Source organism: Piliocolobus tephrosceles, chromosome 1, assembly GCF_002776525.5.
Source record: "Piliocolobus tephrosceles isolate RC106 chromosome 1, ASM277652v3, whole genome shotgun sequence".
Classification (NCBI taxonomy): domain Eukaryota; kingdom Metazoa; phylum Chordata; class Mammalia; order Primates; family Cercopithecidae; genus Piliocolobus; species Piliocolobus tephrosceles.
The window spans coordinates 178,757,294-178,777,179 of NC_045434.1; the positions used below are offsets into that span (position 1 = coordinate 178,757,294).

The following is a 19,886-nucleotide window of genomic DNA, read 5'->3' on the forward strand; positions in this document are numbered from 1 at the left end:
GGGCTCAGAGAAGACCTGTCCTACAGCTGAGCTCAGCAAGTGTGATCAGACCCAGGTCCTCCCTGCAAGGCCTAGCTGAGCAGAACTGGAGCCAGATGGTGACAATGTAAAGCAAGGTGAGGCCTGAGGAAGCAGCCAGAGGCTGGGCAGGGTGGAGGCTTTCAAGTGGAGCAGCCGGAAGGTGCACAGAGGGCCGGAGGTGGGCAAGGACCAAGGACAGGTCAGCACAGCTCAGTGTTAGGACGGTCGAGGGCATAGAAAGTAGAAAGAGCTCCATGAAGCCCTCACCAGAGGCCAGTCCACCAACTCAAGCTTTGACTGCTATTGACTCACTCGCTGCTTACTGTAACTCCTTTTCAAACATGAGAAAACTAACACACGAAAAAGTTAAACAACCAACGCCAGAGAGCTGGTAAGTGGTGTAGCCAGGACCTGATGAGACACGGGCAGGCGAAGACTGAGAAGGGCCCCCCAAGCCTTGCTCAGGAGCGTCACTTGACCAGGTAGGCAAGGAGACACCACTGAGGTGGTGAGAGCACAGGAAGGATACGAGCAGCAAACCTGACCTGCAGGACGATGGATTCTCGGGAGGGCCTAGAGGTACAGAAAGCGGCATCTGGTGCCTAGGATAGGACTGATGCAGTAGGAGGGGAGAAGGGGGCCAATTTGAGAGCCACAAGGGTGATACATTTGAGAGCTCTCAAAACAAACCAACTTGAGACCCATGCTCCTTAGGTTGGGGGGTGCCACTTACAGAAAGAGGGCATGGCTGTCTGGCAGGAAGGTCATACTCATCACTGGTCATCACTGGTCAGGGAGACCAGAAGGCAGGTTGATCTTTGGATCCAGAGCTCAGGTAAGAGGTTTGGGCTGGAAAGACTGAAGCTAGAGTTGCAGGTGAGGAGATGGCAGTTGGAGCTTTAGGAGGGGTGAGCTCTTCCAGGGCAAGGCTGTGTCCATGGGGCAAGGGCAGGGCTCCCAGGCTCCTTGGTGGAAGGGAAAATGCTGCTGCAGGGAAGGGGTGCTAGGAAGAGGGAAGTCGCAAGAGATAAGAGTCCTGGAAGGCTAGGGAAAATGGGAGTGTGGTTGGGAAGGAGGGAGGAATGTTAGCTGCTGCCGAGAGGACAAGGGGGATGGGGTCTGAGGGGCATCCAGTGGAGTGACAGGCAAGGAAGGGGTGGCCCAGGGCCCGGCACCCCAAGCACTATATAAATGCTAGCTGAACCAACGTGTGAGAGCCTTCCCAGAGCTGCTGCCAGACAAGTCCATGTGGTTCCATGGAGGGGCCCAGGCCTGCAGGGAGGAGTGTCTGGTTGCTTGGGGAGCCTGCCTGGGGGAACTCTGAGAAAACGCAGAGGAGCCGAACCGTGCCGGCCGCTGTGCTGCGCTGGGCAGCGGCCACAAACACTGCCGGCCGTTTGCTGCCTTGATTATGGCTGTTTTAATTAACTGCGCTACAGCTGCCTCCATCTTGTTGAGTTTTAATTAAATTAAATGAGCTAACACTTCGTGGGCTGTCTCAGGCGGCCGTGGCTGGGGCCAGAATCTTGCCCTGCTGGGAAGCTTGTCTCTCCCTCCTCCTGCAGGTCACCAAGGGGCTGTGAGCCTGGTGGGAATTGATGGGGAGGGGCTGGTATCCCAGGGAGTGGGAGGGCACCTCTGAAGCCTGCAGGCCCCTAAAAGGGGCAAGAGTCATGTCCTCCTTTTCAGCATTGACATCACAGCTGACAGGCAGCAGGGGCTCTGGCCGGCACTGGCCATCCTGCCCGAGGCCCACCATCCCATAGCTAGCAGGAGAGCTTCTGAAGCAAAGACTATTGGTCCAGGCTGTGCTGGCAGCAGATGCAGAATGCAGCCAAGCTGATTCTGAGCCTCTTTTCCCGCCTGCTCTGTTCCCACAAAAACTGAATCAATTATCCTGGCGGGAGCCTCACAGGCAGATCGATCAATGGGGCGACACCTCCTTCCTGCACGATGGCATCCTTGCTCCCAGGGCTCCGAGCTGGCTCAACAAAGACATCCCGAGGAGACAGGTGGCTCTGGTAGTCGAGAGACAACAGCAAGTCCCCTTAGTTCCAGGCCCCTAAGGTCCAGCCTTTTGAGGCCTGATGAATCAGGCACCTTTGGCCTCTTTTCCCAGCTAAGCCCTGCCATCTGAGGAAGCAAAGAGAAGCATCATCCAGGCCCTGTCTCAGGCCAGGGAGGAGGGTGAACAGCCATAGAGCACCCGTGAAAAGTCCACCACATTGGCACGTCACATGTGCTGCGAGGGGCAGAACTGGCCCAAAGTCTGGAGTCTGACAATCCCAAGAAGGTAAAGGCACAGCCAACCATGAGCTCTATTCCCTGGGCCAGGCACACTTGCAGTAAGACCCAGCCCACCCCACTAGGTCCCCTCCGCTCAGCCCTGGAGGCGCCCAGGCCCAAGGGGGTAGGCTGTGCTGGGATCTGGCAAGAGGCCTGTTCTGAGGTCTGAATGGTCACTTGACCCCTGCCCTCTGCTCACCTGAACGCAGCTGCTTGATGCGGCCGTTGCTCGTGGCGGGGTCTACAGGAAGGAAGTCCTTGAACCAAGAAATCTCAGGGTCTGGATTTCCGCCTGCGGCGCATAGCATGGTGGCTGTTCGTGCCTTCTCCACCACCTTCAGCTGGGGCCCCATGTCGATGGAAGGGAACCCAGGGGGCAGCTGTTCCTCTGCAGACGAAGAGCAATGTGTGTATTAGGGCTGGCTCTGCCTGGCCCCTATAACCCCTCTGGGGGTAACTTCCCCAACTCCAGGTTGGCCAGGGCCCTCAAGACTCTCCTCCCCCATCCTTGACTTCTAAGCAAGACGTGTACCCCTATTTGAGGAAACAGGGCCCTAGGTCTCTTTGGCAGGGCAGAGGCTGCAGTGGGGCACCCTTGCCCCTGTCAGGGAGTTTCCAGGTCTGAGAGGCAATGCCTCAGACTGAAGGCGTCAGCACTTATCTCTCCAGGCCCTGAGAAGAACGAGAATCGATGCTCTGCTGGTCACAGCAGAAAGCATTGTATGGATGCTGGGCTGCAAGGGGTGGGGGCTAGTGGGGAGCTCATGCAGCATCCAACAGCCACAGCTCAGCCTGAAGGCCTCTGTGCTGTCCAGCCCCCTCTCCCCTGTCCACACACACAGTGTTCCCTCCATCTGGCCTTCAGTTTTATCACATGGCAGGGCCCCAGGTCACTGCCTGGTCTCTAGCCCTGACCCTGGGCACCCAGCCCTACCAATGATCCCCTTCTAACTCTGATCCTGACCTTGACCTATTCTCTACTGCAGCCTTGACCTTGAGCTTTCTCACTCAGTCCTGACCCTGGGAGTCACAGTCAGGGCTGCGGACCATGCCCGAGCATGTGGAGGCACAGGAGATAAAAAAGCTCTAAAGACACCAAAAGTTGGTGGGGATGGGGAAAACGCCCTCCTGGCTGCCTTCTCCCAGCTTGCTAGGGGTTGACGGTACACAGAGGAGTCACTGGCATGGAGTAAGAGGAACAGATGTCAGCAGCAAACCCACTCCCACTGCACATGGGCTCCCATATCAGCCCCGAGGGCCTGGAGGGCAAGGCTATCCACTCTCCAGCCCTTGGAAGCACAAGTCCAGGACAGGCTCAGACTAGTCATAGGCCAAATGGGACTCCCACCTTCACCACAAACTAGCTTTAGGGCCTGGTATGTTACTCATTCTGTGTCTGCTTTCATCTGTACACGGGGTTCAAGTGCCCACCTCGTAAGGCCATTGTGAGGTCTGTATCTGATAGTGCATGCAAGGTGTTGCAGAGCATCTGATGCAGAATTCACTCCTAGTGAATATTAGCTGGTGTAACTAGTAAGGGCTGAGCCACTGGGGCAGACAGGTACTGAGACTAGAGTCAGAAGCTCCTAGGCTGGTGAGAGGCCCTTCCCACTAGGACCAAACCACCAAGCGTTTTCAAGGCCTCAGCAGAGCGTCTCTCCCATTGTGGATGCCAGGCACACGCAATGTGGGGCAAGGGGAATGTGTGTCCTTTGTCTGTCTCCTGGGGAAGAGGGGGAGCTGGGCTCATGGTGGGGGAGACCAGCACCACTCTGTACCTCCCTTCTACAAGCCCAGCACAAGATGGGTGTGTGGGAACATGTGCCAAGGGAAGTCAGGCTTCTATGCCAGAGTAAAGGCACATGGCACCCTCAGACGTGAAGGTAAAGGCTGGCAGAAACCAGCTCGCCCTGGAGCCTCTTGGAGACCCGGGGGGAGCGATTGGGAGGGGGGTAGAAGAGGGAGTTGGAGGAGCCCCAACAGGCAGGAGCAAGATACCTATATATCTGCTGCCAGACCCCAGGGGACGCTTCCCAAGGCTCCAGTTGCCAGGGGCATCCCAAAGGGACTATGGCCCATGAGGAGCAGAGGTCTCAGGCTAGGGAGCAGCAGGATTCCCAGGACGGCCTTGCCACCCCATCCTTTCCTGGGACCTGGCTGCACGTTTCCCTACCTGCAGCCCTAGAAGTTCTGGATATAAACCCAGTGTCTCCTTGGCTGTAAATATGATCCCACAGCACCCTTTCAGCTTTGATTTTTAAAAGTAAAATGTTCACTAGTGGCAAGAGAAGGGAAGGAGGACAGAAATGAAGAGGACTGAACCTCCTTTGGCCCAGCTGCTGCTTGCTTCCATACGAAGGCCTGAGGGGGACCAGAGGTGCAGGGTTCACCTCCCCAATACCTGGGGACACTCACGGCTGCTAGGGCCATCCTAGGTGCCCTCCAGAGCACCAGTCTAGTTCTTCCAAGACCTCATTCCTACCTGCTCAGTTCATGGGGAGGACATGGCCACGGCCTGCCAGAGTCAGGGCCCAGGAGTCAGGTGGCCTTCATCTCCACCCGCAGACAGGAAAGGGAAGGGAAGTACAAATGTGTGCAGCCTCGTGTCTTGGAATCTACTCTGAATTCTTTACACGGGGAAGGTCTTTGGGATTTATGCCAAATTAAGGACAATTAATTTTCCTCCCTCAATTATCACGCCCTCAGTGGCTCTGTCCTTGGCTCAGATCATCCCTCAGGCACTGCCTCCAGAGCCTAAAACCAGAATGTGTGGAGAGCTGTCCATAAAACAGCAGGACCCAAAAGCCAGTCCCCTGTGCCAACTAGGCTTCCAGGCAGCATGCAGAAAGCTGCCACTCTGCCACCTGGGAAGGGAAGTGGGTCTTACAGGAGGGCTTCAGCCCCTCAGGAGCGACTCACTGCTGCCTCTTCCTTCTCTCCCATCCAGGCGCATCTGAACATTCAATTCACCCAAGTACAGCAACCCCTTCCTGATGCCCACCATGCGCCTGGCCCGGCTGAGCCACTGGGCATCCTGGTGTAAACTGACCTACCAGCCAGACTGGCACAGTTACCACCTTCCCCCACAGGCACCCGCAGGAGCTGGGTCTACTGCAGCCTCAACACTCAGGTTGAGGACCTGGGCAACTCCTCAGCTGATGTCACATGATCACTCCAAACCCATCAACAACTGGGAACACTGAGACCCAGGTATGAGGGACAGTAAGATCTATGGAGCATTTACTAGGTTCCAGGTACTATGGTTAAAACGCTTTACTAAATGACTTAAATCTTTACCAAACCCTTATGAGGTATATAGGCAACCAGGGGCTTAGAGAGATCTAGACATCTAAACACCTGCCCAAGGTCACATAGCCAAATCGGAGGTGGGGCTGGGAGGAGACCGGGTGGTAGGCCCCCAGCTCCAGCACTCTAGGCATGAACACCCTGAGAGTGAGGGGCCCGGCAGCCCTCCCCCACACCACGCCTCAGCTCGGCTCCACTGCAGAGCCCCGCACAGCGCCGCGGCGTTTGTGTTTACCGCAAAGCGAACCCCAGGGTCCCCCACGTGTGGACACTTGCAGGCACGCACCCACGTTCCAACCCGGGGATGCACCAGTCATGCCGACTCCCCTCAAATCGCATCCTGTTGGCGCGGAGGGGAGGAAGGGCCCCTCCCCGCTCCAGACCAGCCGGTAGCCATGGCGACGGCGGAGCGGCGGGTGCCTCGGCTGAAGGGCTGCGTGTGCCCGAGTCCGTGCAGGCGCGCGCGTCCGCTGTCCGCCCCGGCACCGCCCTTCCCGCCCCCGCCTGGGTGGAGCCTCCGCGCCCCTTCCCAGGCCCCGGCTCCCCAGCTCCAGGGAATCCACCCACTAGGCTTTCCTGCTTCACCGACGCGGCCCTTCCCTCTACCCGCAACCGGGTACCCCGCACAGTGCGGGGAGGAGCCATCTGCCTCCGCAGCCTCAGCGCCGGGGGCGTCCGCACTACGCATCTCAGGCCATCGCCTGATAAGAGGGTCCCCTGGATGGAAGGAGAAGCCCATGGGGACTTTAGGGGCCTGCAGAGGTACGCAGGAGCCCGACTCCCCACACCATTTGCGGATTATACCTGCATGCGTAGGCAGCATGCACACACATTCCCTAGGGTCTCCCCGGCTCGCGCAGATCTGTGTGCAAGGTGGGGAGTGTGCACGTGTGTGTGAATGCCTCCTGCACCTAACAGAGCTGGCCTCTAGCCACTGCAGCAATGAGACCTGTCCCCTTCTGTGAAGAGGTTTGGTTGCCCCATGGGCAGAAGACGATGACAAACCCTCGCGGGGGGAGGGTCGGGGGTCGATGGTGGGAATCTAAGGTTCAGAAGTGGGTGAGAACTTGGCTAACCTCCCACAGCAGTGTTGGAGCTGATCGGTTTGACTCCACAGCTCACTTGCTATCTTGGTGGCTTCCTGGAGGAGGGAGATTCAAGAACAGGAAACACATGAGCATGGGAGGCAGAAAGCTTTCCAGGGAGGAGGGGAAAACTGCCTTTGTAAAGGCTGTTGGCGGGGAAGGTGGTGAGATGACAGTACCAAAGCGAGTCTAGTGGGAGCTGGGGCATGTGTTGGGGTCCTGACAGATGAGCCTAAGATGGGGGTGGAGGCTGCTGAGGCCCCCTACAAAGTACACACAGGTCTCTTTGTCCAGCTCAGCCTTGGACGCCTGAGGGGGAGTCTCTGGGCTAGAGGGAGGGGCCGCACCAGGGAAGCTGACAGATGGAGACGCCTTGCAGGGTCCCGGGGCAGGCAGCACCGTCTGTCAGTATGACCTTCTCACCCGTGTTTACCCAGCTTCGTGGCGTCTCCGTGCAAATGCAGGCACACACCCGCACACACAGACACAGGCTCCCTGGGGTGGTACCGTCTGTGAGCCTGACCGCCTCCCCTAAGCTTGAGTGTTGGGCCTGGCCTCACCCTGCCTCTCAACACACAGACACCGTAGAAACATGCACAGCCAGGAACCCACAGAAATATACATGGAGAAACAGACAGGTGTAAAAATAGAAACCTACATGTGCATGTGGAGGGGCACCTGCAGTGACAAGCACCTGTGGAAACAGACACATGCAAGCAGATCCAGAGGCGGTGCACACAGAGACACACAAACACACATGTGGAGACATGCAGAGCCAGACACACCTATGCCAAGACACATGCGCCTGGAGACACATGCAGGGATGAGACACATGAAGGAACCTCATAGGTGGCAGGAGTGCTGGCTCCCCCTGCCCTCCAGCCTCTTCACAGAAGCCGAGGCCACCTCCAGCAGCTCCATCCTCAGCAGGGCCAGGGCCAGATGCCCCCCAAAAGTCAAAGGCTGCCAGATCTGCATGCTCCCACACACTCCCAGAGAGCCCAGCCCCACCCCCAGGCTTCCAGGCAGTAAGGGGGGCCTGGGGAGCCTTGGGCCCATCTCCCTTCGCAGCTTTGAGTCTCGATTTTCAGCTGTTTTTCCAAGAGCAAACTCCCACCTCTTCCAGCACTCGGATTTCATCAAACTTGGCATCTTAAAAGCCTGTTTTGTTTTTCAATCTGAGCTGTTTGGGGCCTGTTGGCAGGCGCGGCCTCCCCCTCCCAGTCCTATCCCCCCTTCCTCGGGTTTCCCTGGCACCCCACATCACCCTACTCAACCTGGTTGAGGCCTCCCCACCACATGAACCCGGGGGCCATCCCCTACGCATACACCCAACCCACACTGCAGTTCCAGACTCTGGTCCACACTGGACTCTCCTTCAGTGGCTCCCCAACCTCAGTCCTACTCCAGGGAGACTCTTGTCATCCATTCACTCCCTAGGTTCAGGCCCTACTTCCAATCACTCTAGACTGATAGCCTCCCTTTCACTTCTCAGCCCTGTGGACCGGCCGCACCCTGCTGTCTCCCGACACCAAGGCCAACAATGGCTCCACAGAACTAACTGCTAAGGACACATGCTGGGCCTCTCAGCAGCACCGGCCCTGCTGACCACTCCTTCACACACTTTTTTCTCTTGATCTTCTTGGCCTCACACAGTCCTGGTTTCCCTCCAGTCTCTCAGGAACCTCCTCCGAACACGAAGATTCAGTTCCTGGGGCTCCTTCTGTCCTGGCTCTGGCTCCCTGAGATTTGCTATTTCTCAGCCTGCAAGATTCCAATTCCAGATGTCCCCTGGAGTGCCAGGCAAATGTGTATGAGGCCTCTTCAACACCTCCCCTGGATGCCTGCGCATACCTGGCTCAACAGATTTCTAACTGGACTCGCCAACTTGCCTCCTCAAACCTGGTCCTCCTCCAGTACATGAATCTTAGAAATGGCACCACCACCTACCCAGCCCCAGAGCCAGGAACCTGGAGCCTTGCACCTCCCCAATCCTACAGGTAGCCAGGCAGGCCTCTACTCTTTTTAATCTTCTTCTTTTTTTTTTTTTTTTTTTGAGATGGAGTCTTGCTCGGTCGCCTAGGCTGGAGTGTAGTGGTGCCATGTCATCTCACTGCAACCTCTGCCTCCCAGGTTCAAGCAATTCTTATGCCTCAGCCTCCAGAGTAGCTGGGATTACAGGCTCCCGCCACCACACCAAGCTAATTTTTACAGTTTTAATAGAGACGGGGTTTCACCATGTTGGCCAGGCTGGTCTTGAACTCCTGACCTCAAGTGATCTGCCCACCTTGGCCATCCAAAGCGCTGGGATTATAGGCATGAGCCACCGTGCCCAGCCTCCTTCTAACCTTCTAGTGATCTGTTCCCCTATCTTCCCCTACCCATACCCAGATTTGCGCCAATGCCATCTCTCACCTGGACTGCAACAACCTGTCATTGGTTTCCTTCCAGCCCCAACTATGCACCCACACAGACCTTTCTGAAGCTTAAGTTTAATCATGTCATACCTCTGATTAAAATGTGGCCAGGAGCGGTGCCTCATGCCTGTAATCCCAGCACTCTGGGAGGCCAAAACGGGCGAATCACTTGAGGTCAGGAGTTCAAGACCAGCTTGGCCAACATGTTTCATGAAACCCCATCTCTACTAAGAATACAAAAAATTAGCCGGGCGTGGTGGCGCATGCCTGTAATCCCAAGCTATTTGGGAGGCTGAGACATGAGAATCACTTGAACCCAGGAGGCGGAGGTTGCAGTGAGCCGAGATCACACCACTGCACTCCAGCCTGGGTGACAGAGCGAGACTCCATCTCAAAAAAAAAGTCCTCTCAGGGCCAGGCGCGGTGGCTCACGCCTATAATCCCAGCACTTTGGGAGGCTGAGGTGGGTGGATCACAAGGTCAGGAGATCGAGACCATCCTGGCTAACACGGTGAAACCCCATCTCTACTAAAAATAACAAAAAATTAGCCAGGTGTGGTGGCGCATGCCGGTAGTTCCAGGTGCTCGGAAGGCTGAGGCAGAAGAATTGTCTGAACTCGGGAGGCAGAGGTTGCAGTGAGCTAAGATAGTGCCACTGCACTCCAGAGTCTGGGTGACAGAGTGAGACACCATCTAAAAAAAAAAAAAAAAGTCCTCTCTCCCCAGCAAGCAAACCAGTGGGAGGGAGCACCTTACCAAGGATGGAGAACGTGCACGCACAGGGCATTTGGGCATTTAAACCTCCATCTTGGTGAGCCTGTTCCCAGAGCCACTGGCTCCACTGTGGTCATGAGGCTAGGGAACATGCACAGTAGGCCTTGCAAGTACCCATGACTATAGGGACAGGGGGTCAGGCTGGGCACAGGGGAAGTGCCCAGCGTCCACGGCTAACAGAAGAGGCAGAGGTACCACCTCCTAAACAGGAGCACCCATTCAGAAGGGAGTCCACTTGGGCACTTGAAGGCAGATCACAGTTAATAAAAACAGGAGAGTCTAGGTACCAAGAAACCCAGGGTCTGACCTTTAAGGCCTTCCCGGCAGTGCCTACTTACTTAATACCTCTCCCATCCCCATGCCTGGGGTCTAGAACCTCCAGGAAATGGTTGTAGAACCTCATGTCTGCGTGGATCTGAAATCTACTATGGTCATGGGGGTGGAAGGACAGGTCACAGAGGACCACAGCAGCTGGACCAGGGGTATATAGGTCATGCCTCAGTTGCTAAGGGAGGGGTAGAAGCTGGCTTGGGTTCCAGGTTCTGGGGCCATTTCTACATCCTCTGTGCTGGAAATCAGGTAGGTGACAGGCCCAGCTTCTGCCAAAGCAGACTGTTACCCCAGACACACATGTAGACAATAGAAAGGGATCACATCTTGCCCCTTGGGAAGCCATCTTGTGCCTGCAATAGCCCTTTACCCAAACTCCCCAGCCATCAAAGTCAGGCCTGGGCCAAGTCATTCCACCATGGGTGGGAGGAATATACAGGTTTGGAACAGGGCAGGAGGTGGAGCAGGGAGAGAGACTCCTTGAGGAAACACACATGCACCCATCTTGCAAATGTAAGCTCCCTCGCCAGCTCTGCTCCAGTTCCAGCCCAGCCCAGGATACCTCAGGACGGAGTCAAACGTCTGTCATTGGCCCTCTGTCTCTAGAGCTGTTTCCAAAAGGACTGTGTTGGGGAGTGGTCAGGGGGTATTTTAAGAGGTCCTTCATCATCCTCCAAGCCCCAAAGCCAGCCAGGTCAGAGCTCCTGCAGAACCCAGAAGTCCAAGCTCAGTACAGCACTGATTTGCCTCCACCCTGGTCACTACTTCATGTGCCTGACAGCCCTTCCCCAGAGCCTGCTCCAAGGTTGGCGACACGAGGCACTCCATCCAGACACCTGGATTCCCTGGCCCGCATGGCATAGGTAGTATGGTCCTGGCCGGTGGGTATACTGAGGCCAGGTGGGAACAGACAGAAGGGATTATGGACTCGGTGGGGTAGGAGAGGGAGAGGAAAGTGTCCCAAGACCTCCTGCAGGCAGGCCTGGGCAGAATCCCTATCTGGTGCACCCCACCTCCTCGCCTGGCTACAGAGGAGATGCTGAGGGACCACTGCAGGTGCTGAGAACAGCTCAGCCAGACCATTCTGGCCACATCCAACTCTGCCCAGCTTCCTGGCTGACCAACAGCTCCAAACAGGGATCTTGCAGGGTCCCAGAGACAACGAGCCCAGACACAGCATCTCTGACCTCCTGCCAGTGCCAGACTGACCCCACCACACTTCAGTTCAGGCTGCCTGCTGCCCACTCCTGCTGCTGCCCACACAGCTTGTAAGGCACACACCACCTGCTGTTCACTCCCACCCCCCACGCTGCCCGAGGCACACCTATACACACAGCCTGCTGCACGTCACCTGCTATCCACATGGCACACACACTGCCTGCTGCACACCACCTGCTGTACACACCACACACATGCACATTGTCTGACATCCACACATACACTATGTGCTGCATGTACAGGCACACAGTCTGCTGTACACCACCTGCTGTACACACCACACACATGCACAAGCATTGACATCCACACACATACACTATGTGCTGCATGTACAAGCACACAGTCTGCTGCACACCACCTGCTGTACACACCACCTGCTGTACACACCACACACGTGGCCTGCTGCACATACTGCCTGTTGCGCATATACACACACAGCCTGCTGCACACACATACACTGCCTGATGTATACACACATAGCCTGCTGCACACCACCTGCTGTACACACCAGCCTGCTGCACGCACACACACGCACTGCCCACTGCATACCTACTGTACACACACGCGCACACACACACTGCCTGCTGCACACCACCTGATGTACATGCCATGCACACTGCTTGCTGTACACTCCTGCAAACTACCCACTGCACGCGCGCACACACACACACACACACACACACACACAGCCTGCTACACACCACCTGCTGGACACACACACATAAACATACTGCCTGCTGCACACCCCACAAACTGCTCACTGCACATAAACACGCACACACACACCACACACTGCCTGATAAAGACACTGCCTGCTGCACACCACCTGCTGTACACACACACACAGAGCCTGATACATACACACAGCCTGCTGCACACCACCTGCTGTGCACCAAACTACTCACTGCATGCTGCACATAAACACACACCATATACTGCCTGATACATACACACACACACTGCCTGCTGCACACACACACACAGAGTGTGATACACACAGCCTGCTGCACACCACCTGCTGTACACACACACACAGCCTGCTGCACAAACACGGCCTACTGCACAACACCTGTTGCACACCCTTGCTGCACATAAACACGCATACACTGCCTGATATAAACACAGGTAGCCTGCCGCACAGCACGCTGCACGCATATACTGCCTGATACACACAAACACACACACTGCCTACTGCCTCCACCGCCTGATGCATATCCCTTGTATATACATAGCCCATAAGGTACTCACCACCTGCTTACATACCACACCCACGCACTGCCTGATGCACACAAGCACTGTGTGCTGCACACACTGCCCATAAAGCATGCAGTGCCTCCTGCACACACTGCCCCTTCCCCACTGCCTGAAGCTCACATGTGCACCGACTACTGCACACCCTGTTCTGTGCACACAGCTTGCAAGGCAGCACCCCTGCTGTATACACCGCACCACACACTTCACACACACACTGCCTTAATCATGGAACACAGGGCACCCACACCACACACAGAGGTGCACGCTATCTGCCCTATCAATGAACCCAAGACAAACAATGCTACCTGTACTCAGACCCCAAGACAAACTAGCTACCTTGGAGCTAGGCACCCCCCGCCCCCCACAAGTCCAAAACAGCTCATCTCTCCTCCACAGTCTCTTTCTTCTCCCCGCCTCCTTGTCCCTCCCAGAAGCTACCCAAAGTCATCAGTGCCCTCCCCACACCACTAAATGTCTGGCGGCCTCCTGGGCTTTCCCAGCCAGTCCTTCCAGGCCTGAAACCCGCGGCCCCAGGTGAATCCATGACTTACAGACTGAGCTCCAAGACCTTCGCTGCCCCCCATCCTCCTGGGGGAAAGGCCAGGAATCCAGGCCTGCCTCCCTCCCCTCCCCCCAGGGCTCCCCCTCCCTGGTGAGGGAAAATGTCAGATTCCCTGTCTCAGTGGCGGCAGCGGGCGGGCGGGTTGGAGGGGGAGTGATTCAGCCGCCGCCTCAAGAGTGCGGAGCGAGAAGAGCTTTTCCTGCCATTACCCGGCGAGGGAGAGGCTGGCGCGCTAATGGCTTCAATTACCACTCAGACAGGAACGCTGGGCAGCGGGCCCCACGCTCATCACAGCCAGGACGGGCTCACCCCGGCCAGCTTGTGCTGGGCACCCCCACCTCATATGCAGCCCTGGCAGGGGTGTCGAGGGGAGGCCACACTGGGAATGACAATCCTGCTCAGAAGCGGGGTGCAAAGGGCACGGCTATGGGGGATGAATGGGGGGCACTCCCACAGGCTGTGTTGGGAGTGGCCCTGGAGCCAGAGTAGTTGGGCCTGGTGTGACATGAGGCAAAGGCAGAGGCCACAGAACAGACTGCAGGCCTGGACTCGTTTTTGGGGGCACATTGATCTTCACCTGAGCCATTTCACTCCAGACAGCCCTCAGCCACTCTCCAAGGAGCCCAGCTCACAGGCAGAGCTGTGTGCAACTCAGGAGGGGGGCTGGACTCTTACTTCTCAGATCCCAACCAGCTCCATCCCCTCCCCAGCCCTCCTCGGACCCTGTGGTGGCCTCCCAAGAATGGCCCTGGCTCCTGCCGGCCCCACCCCAGAGTTCCAGTCTAGCCATCCTTTCACTCAGTTCCTGCAGGCACCCAGCTTGGGGAGGGGTAGGGTGAGGCGGGGCGGGGGGCGGGTATTCACCCTCTGGCTCTCCCCCAGCATGCCTTTCTGTCAAGCCCAATGCTGGTCAAGGTTACACAGACCAACAGGATAAGTCAGCATTTTGTCTTCCTGGTGCTGTGTTTCAGAAGCAGGAGGGGCTCACTCAGGCCCACAGCTCCACACCCTTCCCCGGAACATGGACAGGGTCTGGGTACTTGCACCATACTCTCCCCAGCCTCATCAGACACGTCTCACACCCCAGAAGCACAAACACATACCGCCCGCCCCGATAAAGAAACCAAACAGAGACACCTCCTGCAGGGACACCTCTTGCCAGTCCCTTTTTTTTTTTTTTCTTTGAGATAGAGTCTCCCGTCGCCCAGGCTGGAGAGCAGTGGTGCAATCTCAGCTCACTGCAACCTCCTCCTCCTGGGGTCAAGCAATTCTCCTGCCTCAGCCTCCCAAGTAGCTCGGACTACAGGCGTGCACCACCACGCCCAGTTAATTTTGTATTTTTTTGGTAGAGATGGGGTTTTGCCATTTTGGCCATGCTGGTCTCGAACTCCTGACCTCAAGTGATGTGCAGGCCTCTGCCTCCCAAAGTGCTGGGATTACAGGTGTGAGCCACCGCACCCAGCCCCTGCTGTCAGTCTGAGTCAGTTCTCCTCACCCCAGGCCTGAAAGACCACCTCCATCCTCCTCAACCCTTTAAAAGATAAGGTTGCCCAGGGCAGTGGCAGAGGTAAGAGGGCTCCTGACATAGGACCTGGGGCTTAGGCGCTTTTGAAGGACTTCTCTTTCAACACTAACAAGGAGGCCCTGTTCCCCAATCTGAGAGCCTGAAAAGAAGCCCTCTGGGGCATCTGGTCCTTCAGCTGCCTACCAAATATCAGGGCAGGGCAGATGGCTCCCTGCTAGGACAGATGCCAACAGGAAGACTGGACAGCGTTGAAATACTTGCCCCAGGTCACGAGTGGGGAAACTGAGGTCAGCAGTGGCAGGGAGGAGCCTGAGAACACTCAGCAATCAGTGATGCTGGCCCAGGACCTGTTCTCTGAGTTCCTATTGCACAGGTAAGTCCCCCCATGGGAGTAGGCAGTGGGGCTGCACCACCCGGATGATGCCAGGCAGCACAGAGGCCAACCACCTTCAGCTCACGTGGTGAGGCCTCAAGATGTACAGCTTCCAGCCCCACAGCAACCACCACCACACTCCTGGGAAGTGTTTCATAAACAGAGCATTCAATCTTCCAAACCAGCTTGGGTGGTAGGCATTATATTCATTTACAGATGGAGCAAATGAGGCTCAGAGGCATAGTTACTAACCCAAAGACACATGGGAAGTGAGTGGTACAGAGTCTTAACCACTGTCCTCCATGGATCCTCTAAGCTTGTAGAGCCCATGGACTCACATGAGACACAGATGCAAAAGAGTAACTGGCACTGGGCGTGGTAGCTCCTGTAAGCCCAACACTTTGGGAGGCCATGGTGGGTGGATCACGAGGTCAGGAGTTCGAGACCAGCCTGACCAACATGGTGAAACCCCATCTCTACAAAAAATACAAACATTAGCTGGGCGTGGTGGACCTGTAGTCCCAGCTACTGGAGAGGCTGAGGCAGGAGAATCACTTGAACCCGGGAGGCAGAGGTTGTAGTGAGCTGAGATCGCCACTGCACTCCAGTCTGGCAACAGAGACTCCATCTCAAAAAACAAACAAACAAACAAAAAACCAAAAATCAAACAACAACAACAACAAAAAGAGTAACCGAATGAGATGTGGGTGTGAACAGATAAAACGTAAAAACGGCCAATGTGAAAAGATGTTCAGCTGTTCTTGTAATCAAAGATATGCAAATTAAATTGAGATGCCACTTTTTGCCTATTAACTTGGCAAAAAATTTTTTGATGATAATTCCCAACACTGGGGAAGATGTGCAGGAAAGAGGCACTCTTCTGCCCTGCTTGGCAGGAGTATGAACTGACACAATCTTCTGGAAATATGGAAAGGCTTAAAAATGCATGTGCCTTTTGACTCAGCAATTCCACTTCCATGAATCTAGAATAAGGAAATAATCAGGAAGGTGAACACATCCATCTGCAACGATGTGTATGGCACCTTATTTATAGAAACAAAAAACTGAGAACGACATATGTGTCCAACAATAAGGGAATGGCTAAATAAAGTAGGGTACTTCCATGTGACAGCTTACCCATAGCCATTAAGGATAATGATACAGGCTGGACACGGTGGCTCACACCTGTAATCCCAGCTCTTTGGGAGGCCAAGGTGGGCGGATCACGAGGTCAGGAGTTCAAGACCAGCCTGACCAATATGGTGAAACCTCATCTCTACTAAAAATACAAAAATTAGCCGGGCATGGTGGTGTGCGCCTGTAGTCCCAGCTACTTGGGAGGCTGAATCAGAAGAATCGCTTGAACCCAGGAGGCAGAGGTTGCAGTGAGCCAAGATGGCACCAATGCACTCCAGAGCGAGACTCTGCCTCAAAAAAAAAAAAAAAAAAAAAGGATTAATGATACAGAAGAATATTTAATGGCAAGAATGATGTTAGTCATATATATATATTTTTAAGCAGTCTACAAATCATCAGACAGTATGTGGTCCCATTTCTGTTCACACACACATATATGTATATATATGCACAGAAAATAGGCCATGAGCAAATAACCAAATTTATTAGTAGAGGTAGAAGGAGACATTTTAATTTTTCCCTCTGTGCTATTCTATAGTTTTCAATTCTTCAAAAAGGAACAGGTATCGACATCACATTTAAAAAAAGAAAGCAACAATTGGCCAGGTGCAATGGCTCACACCTATAATCCCAGCACTTTGGGAGGCTGAGGCAGGCGGATCAGCTGAGGTCAGGAGTTGAAGACCAGCCTGACCAACATTCCAAACTCCATCTCTACTAATACCACAAAATTCGCCGGGCGTGGTGGTGTGCGCCTGTAATCCCAGCTACTTGGGAGGCTGAGGCAGGAGAATCACTTGAACCCAGGAGGCAGAGGTTGCAGTGAGCTGCGATCGCACCATTGCATTCCAGCCTGGGCAACAAGAGTGAGACTGCTTCTCAAAAAAAAAAGAAAAGAAAAAAAAAGAAAAAAGAACAGAAAAAGAAAAAAGAGAAAGCAACAATCGATGCTATATTTTGAAAATACTAATTCAGACCGATGAATCCGTTGTGGCTGGGGTCTGATCATGTCACCCCCCGCCTTGTTTGTGGCTTCCTATGTCCCTAGGAGAGTGTTCGTTTCTCAGCCAGAGCCTGTGTAATCTGCCCTCCAAACCTCTCCAGACTCATGCTGAATTGCTTTCCCCTTTTTCCTGTGCTCTCTAGCTCCCCCTCTGCCCTCCAGAAAACCCAAATTGAACTACTCAGAGCTCTCTGAAAGCTCCATTCTCTCTTGCTTCTGGGCCTGGGCACCAGCCTAGCTGCCAACCGCCACCCCCAACTCCCACCTGTCCTCAAGACTTGGCTTAGACACATGCTCAGAGGACTTCAAGGTGATCCAGGGAATGCTTGTGAATGAATGGAGAAGCCACCAAGTGAGAGAAGACACTAAAATCCACGGACACAGCTCCAACCCTCAGCTCACAGGGGCAACAAGAAACACACCTGACACCTACGGCCAGGCTCCACATGGAAATCAGGGTCACCGCCACAGCCACAGCCATAACCACGTAACCCAAGGGATACACAGCTGCAGCTCCACACCTTGAGTCAGACCCCAGACCCCACCCAAGCGACGACCCAGCTCAGCAGTAGAATACAAAGGCATCATGCCCCACATGGCTGGCCTCAGCATAAGCCACACAATCCAGGTCAGATCCAATGACTATCACTGTCCACCACTGACTTTCACCGACCCCAAGGTGGCCAGTCCTCCTTTCTGCCAAATGCACATGGGCCCAGGGTAGGATCAGGGCTGGCTGGCTCTTCCCACACCTCAGCCCGGCAGCCCACTGTGCCACATGTCTCCCTAGCACGTACCTTCGAGCACTGAGAGCTTGGCACTAGTGTTGATCTCACCCAGGCTGTTAGTAGCTGTACACTCATAGATGGCTTCATCTCGCTGCACCCGCAATGGCTGGATCCGAAGCACTGACCCTGCCCCATCATCAAACTCAATGACCTGTCAAGGGGACAGACATGGGGTCACAGCCTACTCAGGACACAGGAGCCTGCTCAGGGTCAGTTGTCCTCCCACCTCCAAAAGGTCCATGGGGAGGGAGACTGAAAGGAGAGAGTGTGGGCAGACCCTCAGCCCTGCCTACCCCTTCCCACCACAGACGCACCTCGAAGCGCTGGGAGCTGACTTTCTTCCCCTTCTTCATCCATGTGATGCGTGGCTTGGGTTCTCCTGTGGCTTGGCACACAAAGGAGGCTACCCCTCCTGACAGCCCAGTCTGGTCCTCAGGGACTTTAATGAAGACAGGTTTGCCTGGAAGAGATGGAGACACCAAGTCACCAAGACGGCACAGTCACTACAGGAATGGCCAGTGAGGCAGGTGGCAGTCATGGGAGCAGAGAGAAAGACCTACAAAGAAAACACGGACACCTCACCTTTATGCAGCACTTAGTATGTGCCAGGCACTGTTCAGAGAGCTTAACATTTGTTAACTCTGTTAAGCATATGAGGTGGGTGCTACAACTGTTATCTGTTTCTAGAGGCCCAGAGAGGTTAAGGGATTTGTCCAGTATGACACAGCTGGTAAGTGGTAGAGCTAAGATCGGAATCCAGCTGTTGGGAGTCTGGAGTTCACACTACTACCGCACCCTTCCGTTGCCCTCCCCACATCAATTCCAAGCTCCAGGAAAACGGCATGCTGGAGAGCTTCTGGGAAGAGCTCCAGCTCTCCCCGAGACTTGTCCCTCCCCCTGCTCTCCATCTCAGTGATGGCACCACCATCCACCCCGGGGCTCTAGCCAGGAACCGTGACTCCTCCCTCTCTCCCAGCCCCCACATACCAGCAGCAGTCCCCACGGCCTAGACAGTCCAGTCCAGTTCCTAAGTATCTCTGGATGTCTTCCCAGGTGAATGCTTTCCTGTAAATCTGCCTCTCCCATCCCTCCCCCACTGACTGGGTTACTGCCTTCTGACAGTCTCCTCAAGGTGTCCACAGGGAGGCAGAGGGAGGAAAAGAAAGGTGGGGGCTCCGCAAGGCGCGGTGGCTCATGCCTGTAATCCCAGCACTTTGGGAGGCCGAGGCGGGCGGATCACGAGGTCAGGAGATCGAGACCATTGTGGCAAACACGGTGAAACCCTGTCTCTATTGAAAACACAAAAAAATTAGCCAGGCGTGGTGGCGGGCGCCTGTAGTCCCAGCTTCTAGGGAGGCTGAGGCAGGAGAATGGTGTTAACCCGGGAGGCGGCGGAGCTTACAGTAAGCAGAGATCGCACCACTGCACTCCAGCCTGGGTGACAGAGTGAGACTCAAAAAAAAAAAAAAAAAAAAAGGAAAGGTGGGGCCTCAGATATGGCACTGCCACACCCTCATCACCTTAGTACACATACTAGGGCCAACCTGCAGCCCCTATCCCTAAGAATTCCACCACCTAGGGTCATGAACCCAGAGAAGCCCAACTCATCTGCTACAATCTTATAGCAATAACTCGTTAATCTTGACAGCTGATCTGTTTCCTATTAATCAGGCCAATGAACAGCTCCAAAAAGGGCTAGTGCCATGAGAAATGACCTTTCAGACCACCTGTTCAGTCCCCAGGAGTCCAGGCCCAGCCTGGTACCTGGCACAGAAACGTGTGCAATGATCACAATCCTTTGCCAAGC

The 19,886-nt window shown here is 55.0% G+C and overlaps 1 protein-coding gene across 1 annotated transcript in view; it reads right to left on the reverse strand.

The window, feature by feature from the left end:
• Window positions 1-19,886, reverse strand: part of PTPRF (protein tyrosine phosphatase receptor type F) — a 99,798-nt gene that overhangs the window by 52,161 nt on the left and 27,751 nt on the right. Inside the window, exons 5-7 of the mRNA XM_023221366.2 lie at window positions 18,394-18,539; window positions 18,089-18,230; window positions 2,507-2,695 (exon numbers count right to left, since the gene is read on the reverse strand). Of these exons, the coding sequence (XP_023077134.1) occupies window positions 2,507-2,695; window positions 18,089-18,230; window positions 18,394-18,539 (477 nt within the window). The remainder of the gene's footprint in view (window positions 1-2,506; window positions 2,696-18,088; window positions 18,231-18,393; window positions 18,540-19,886) is intronic.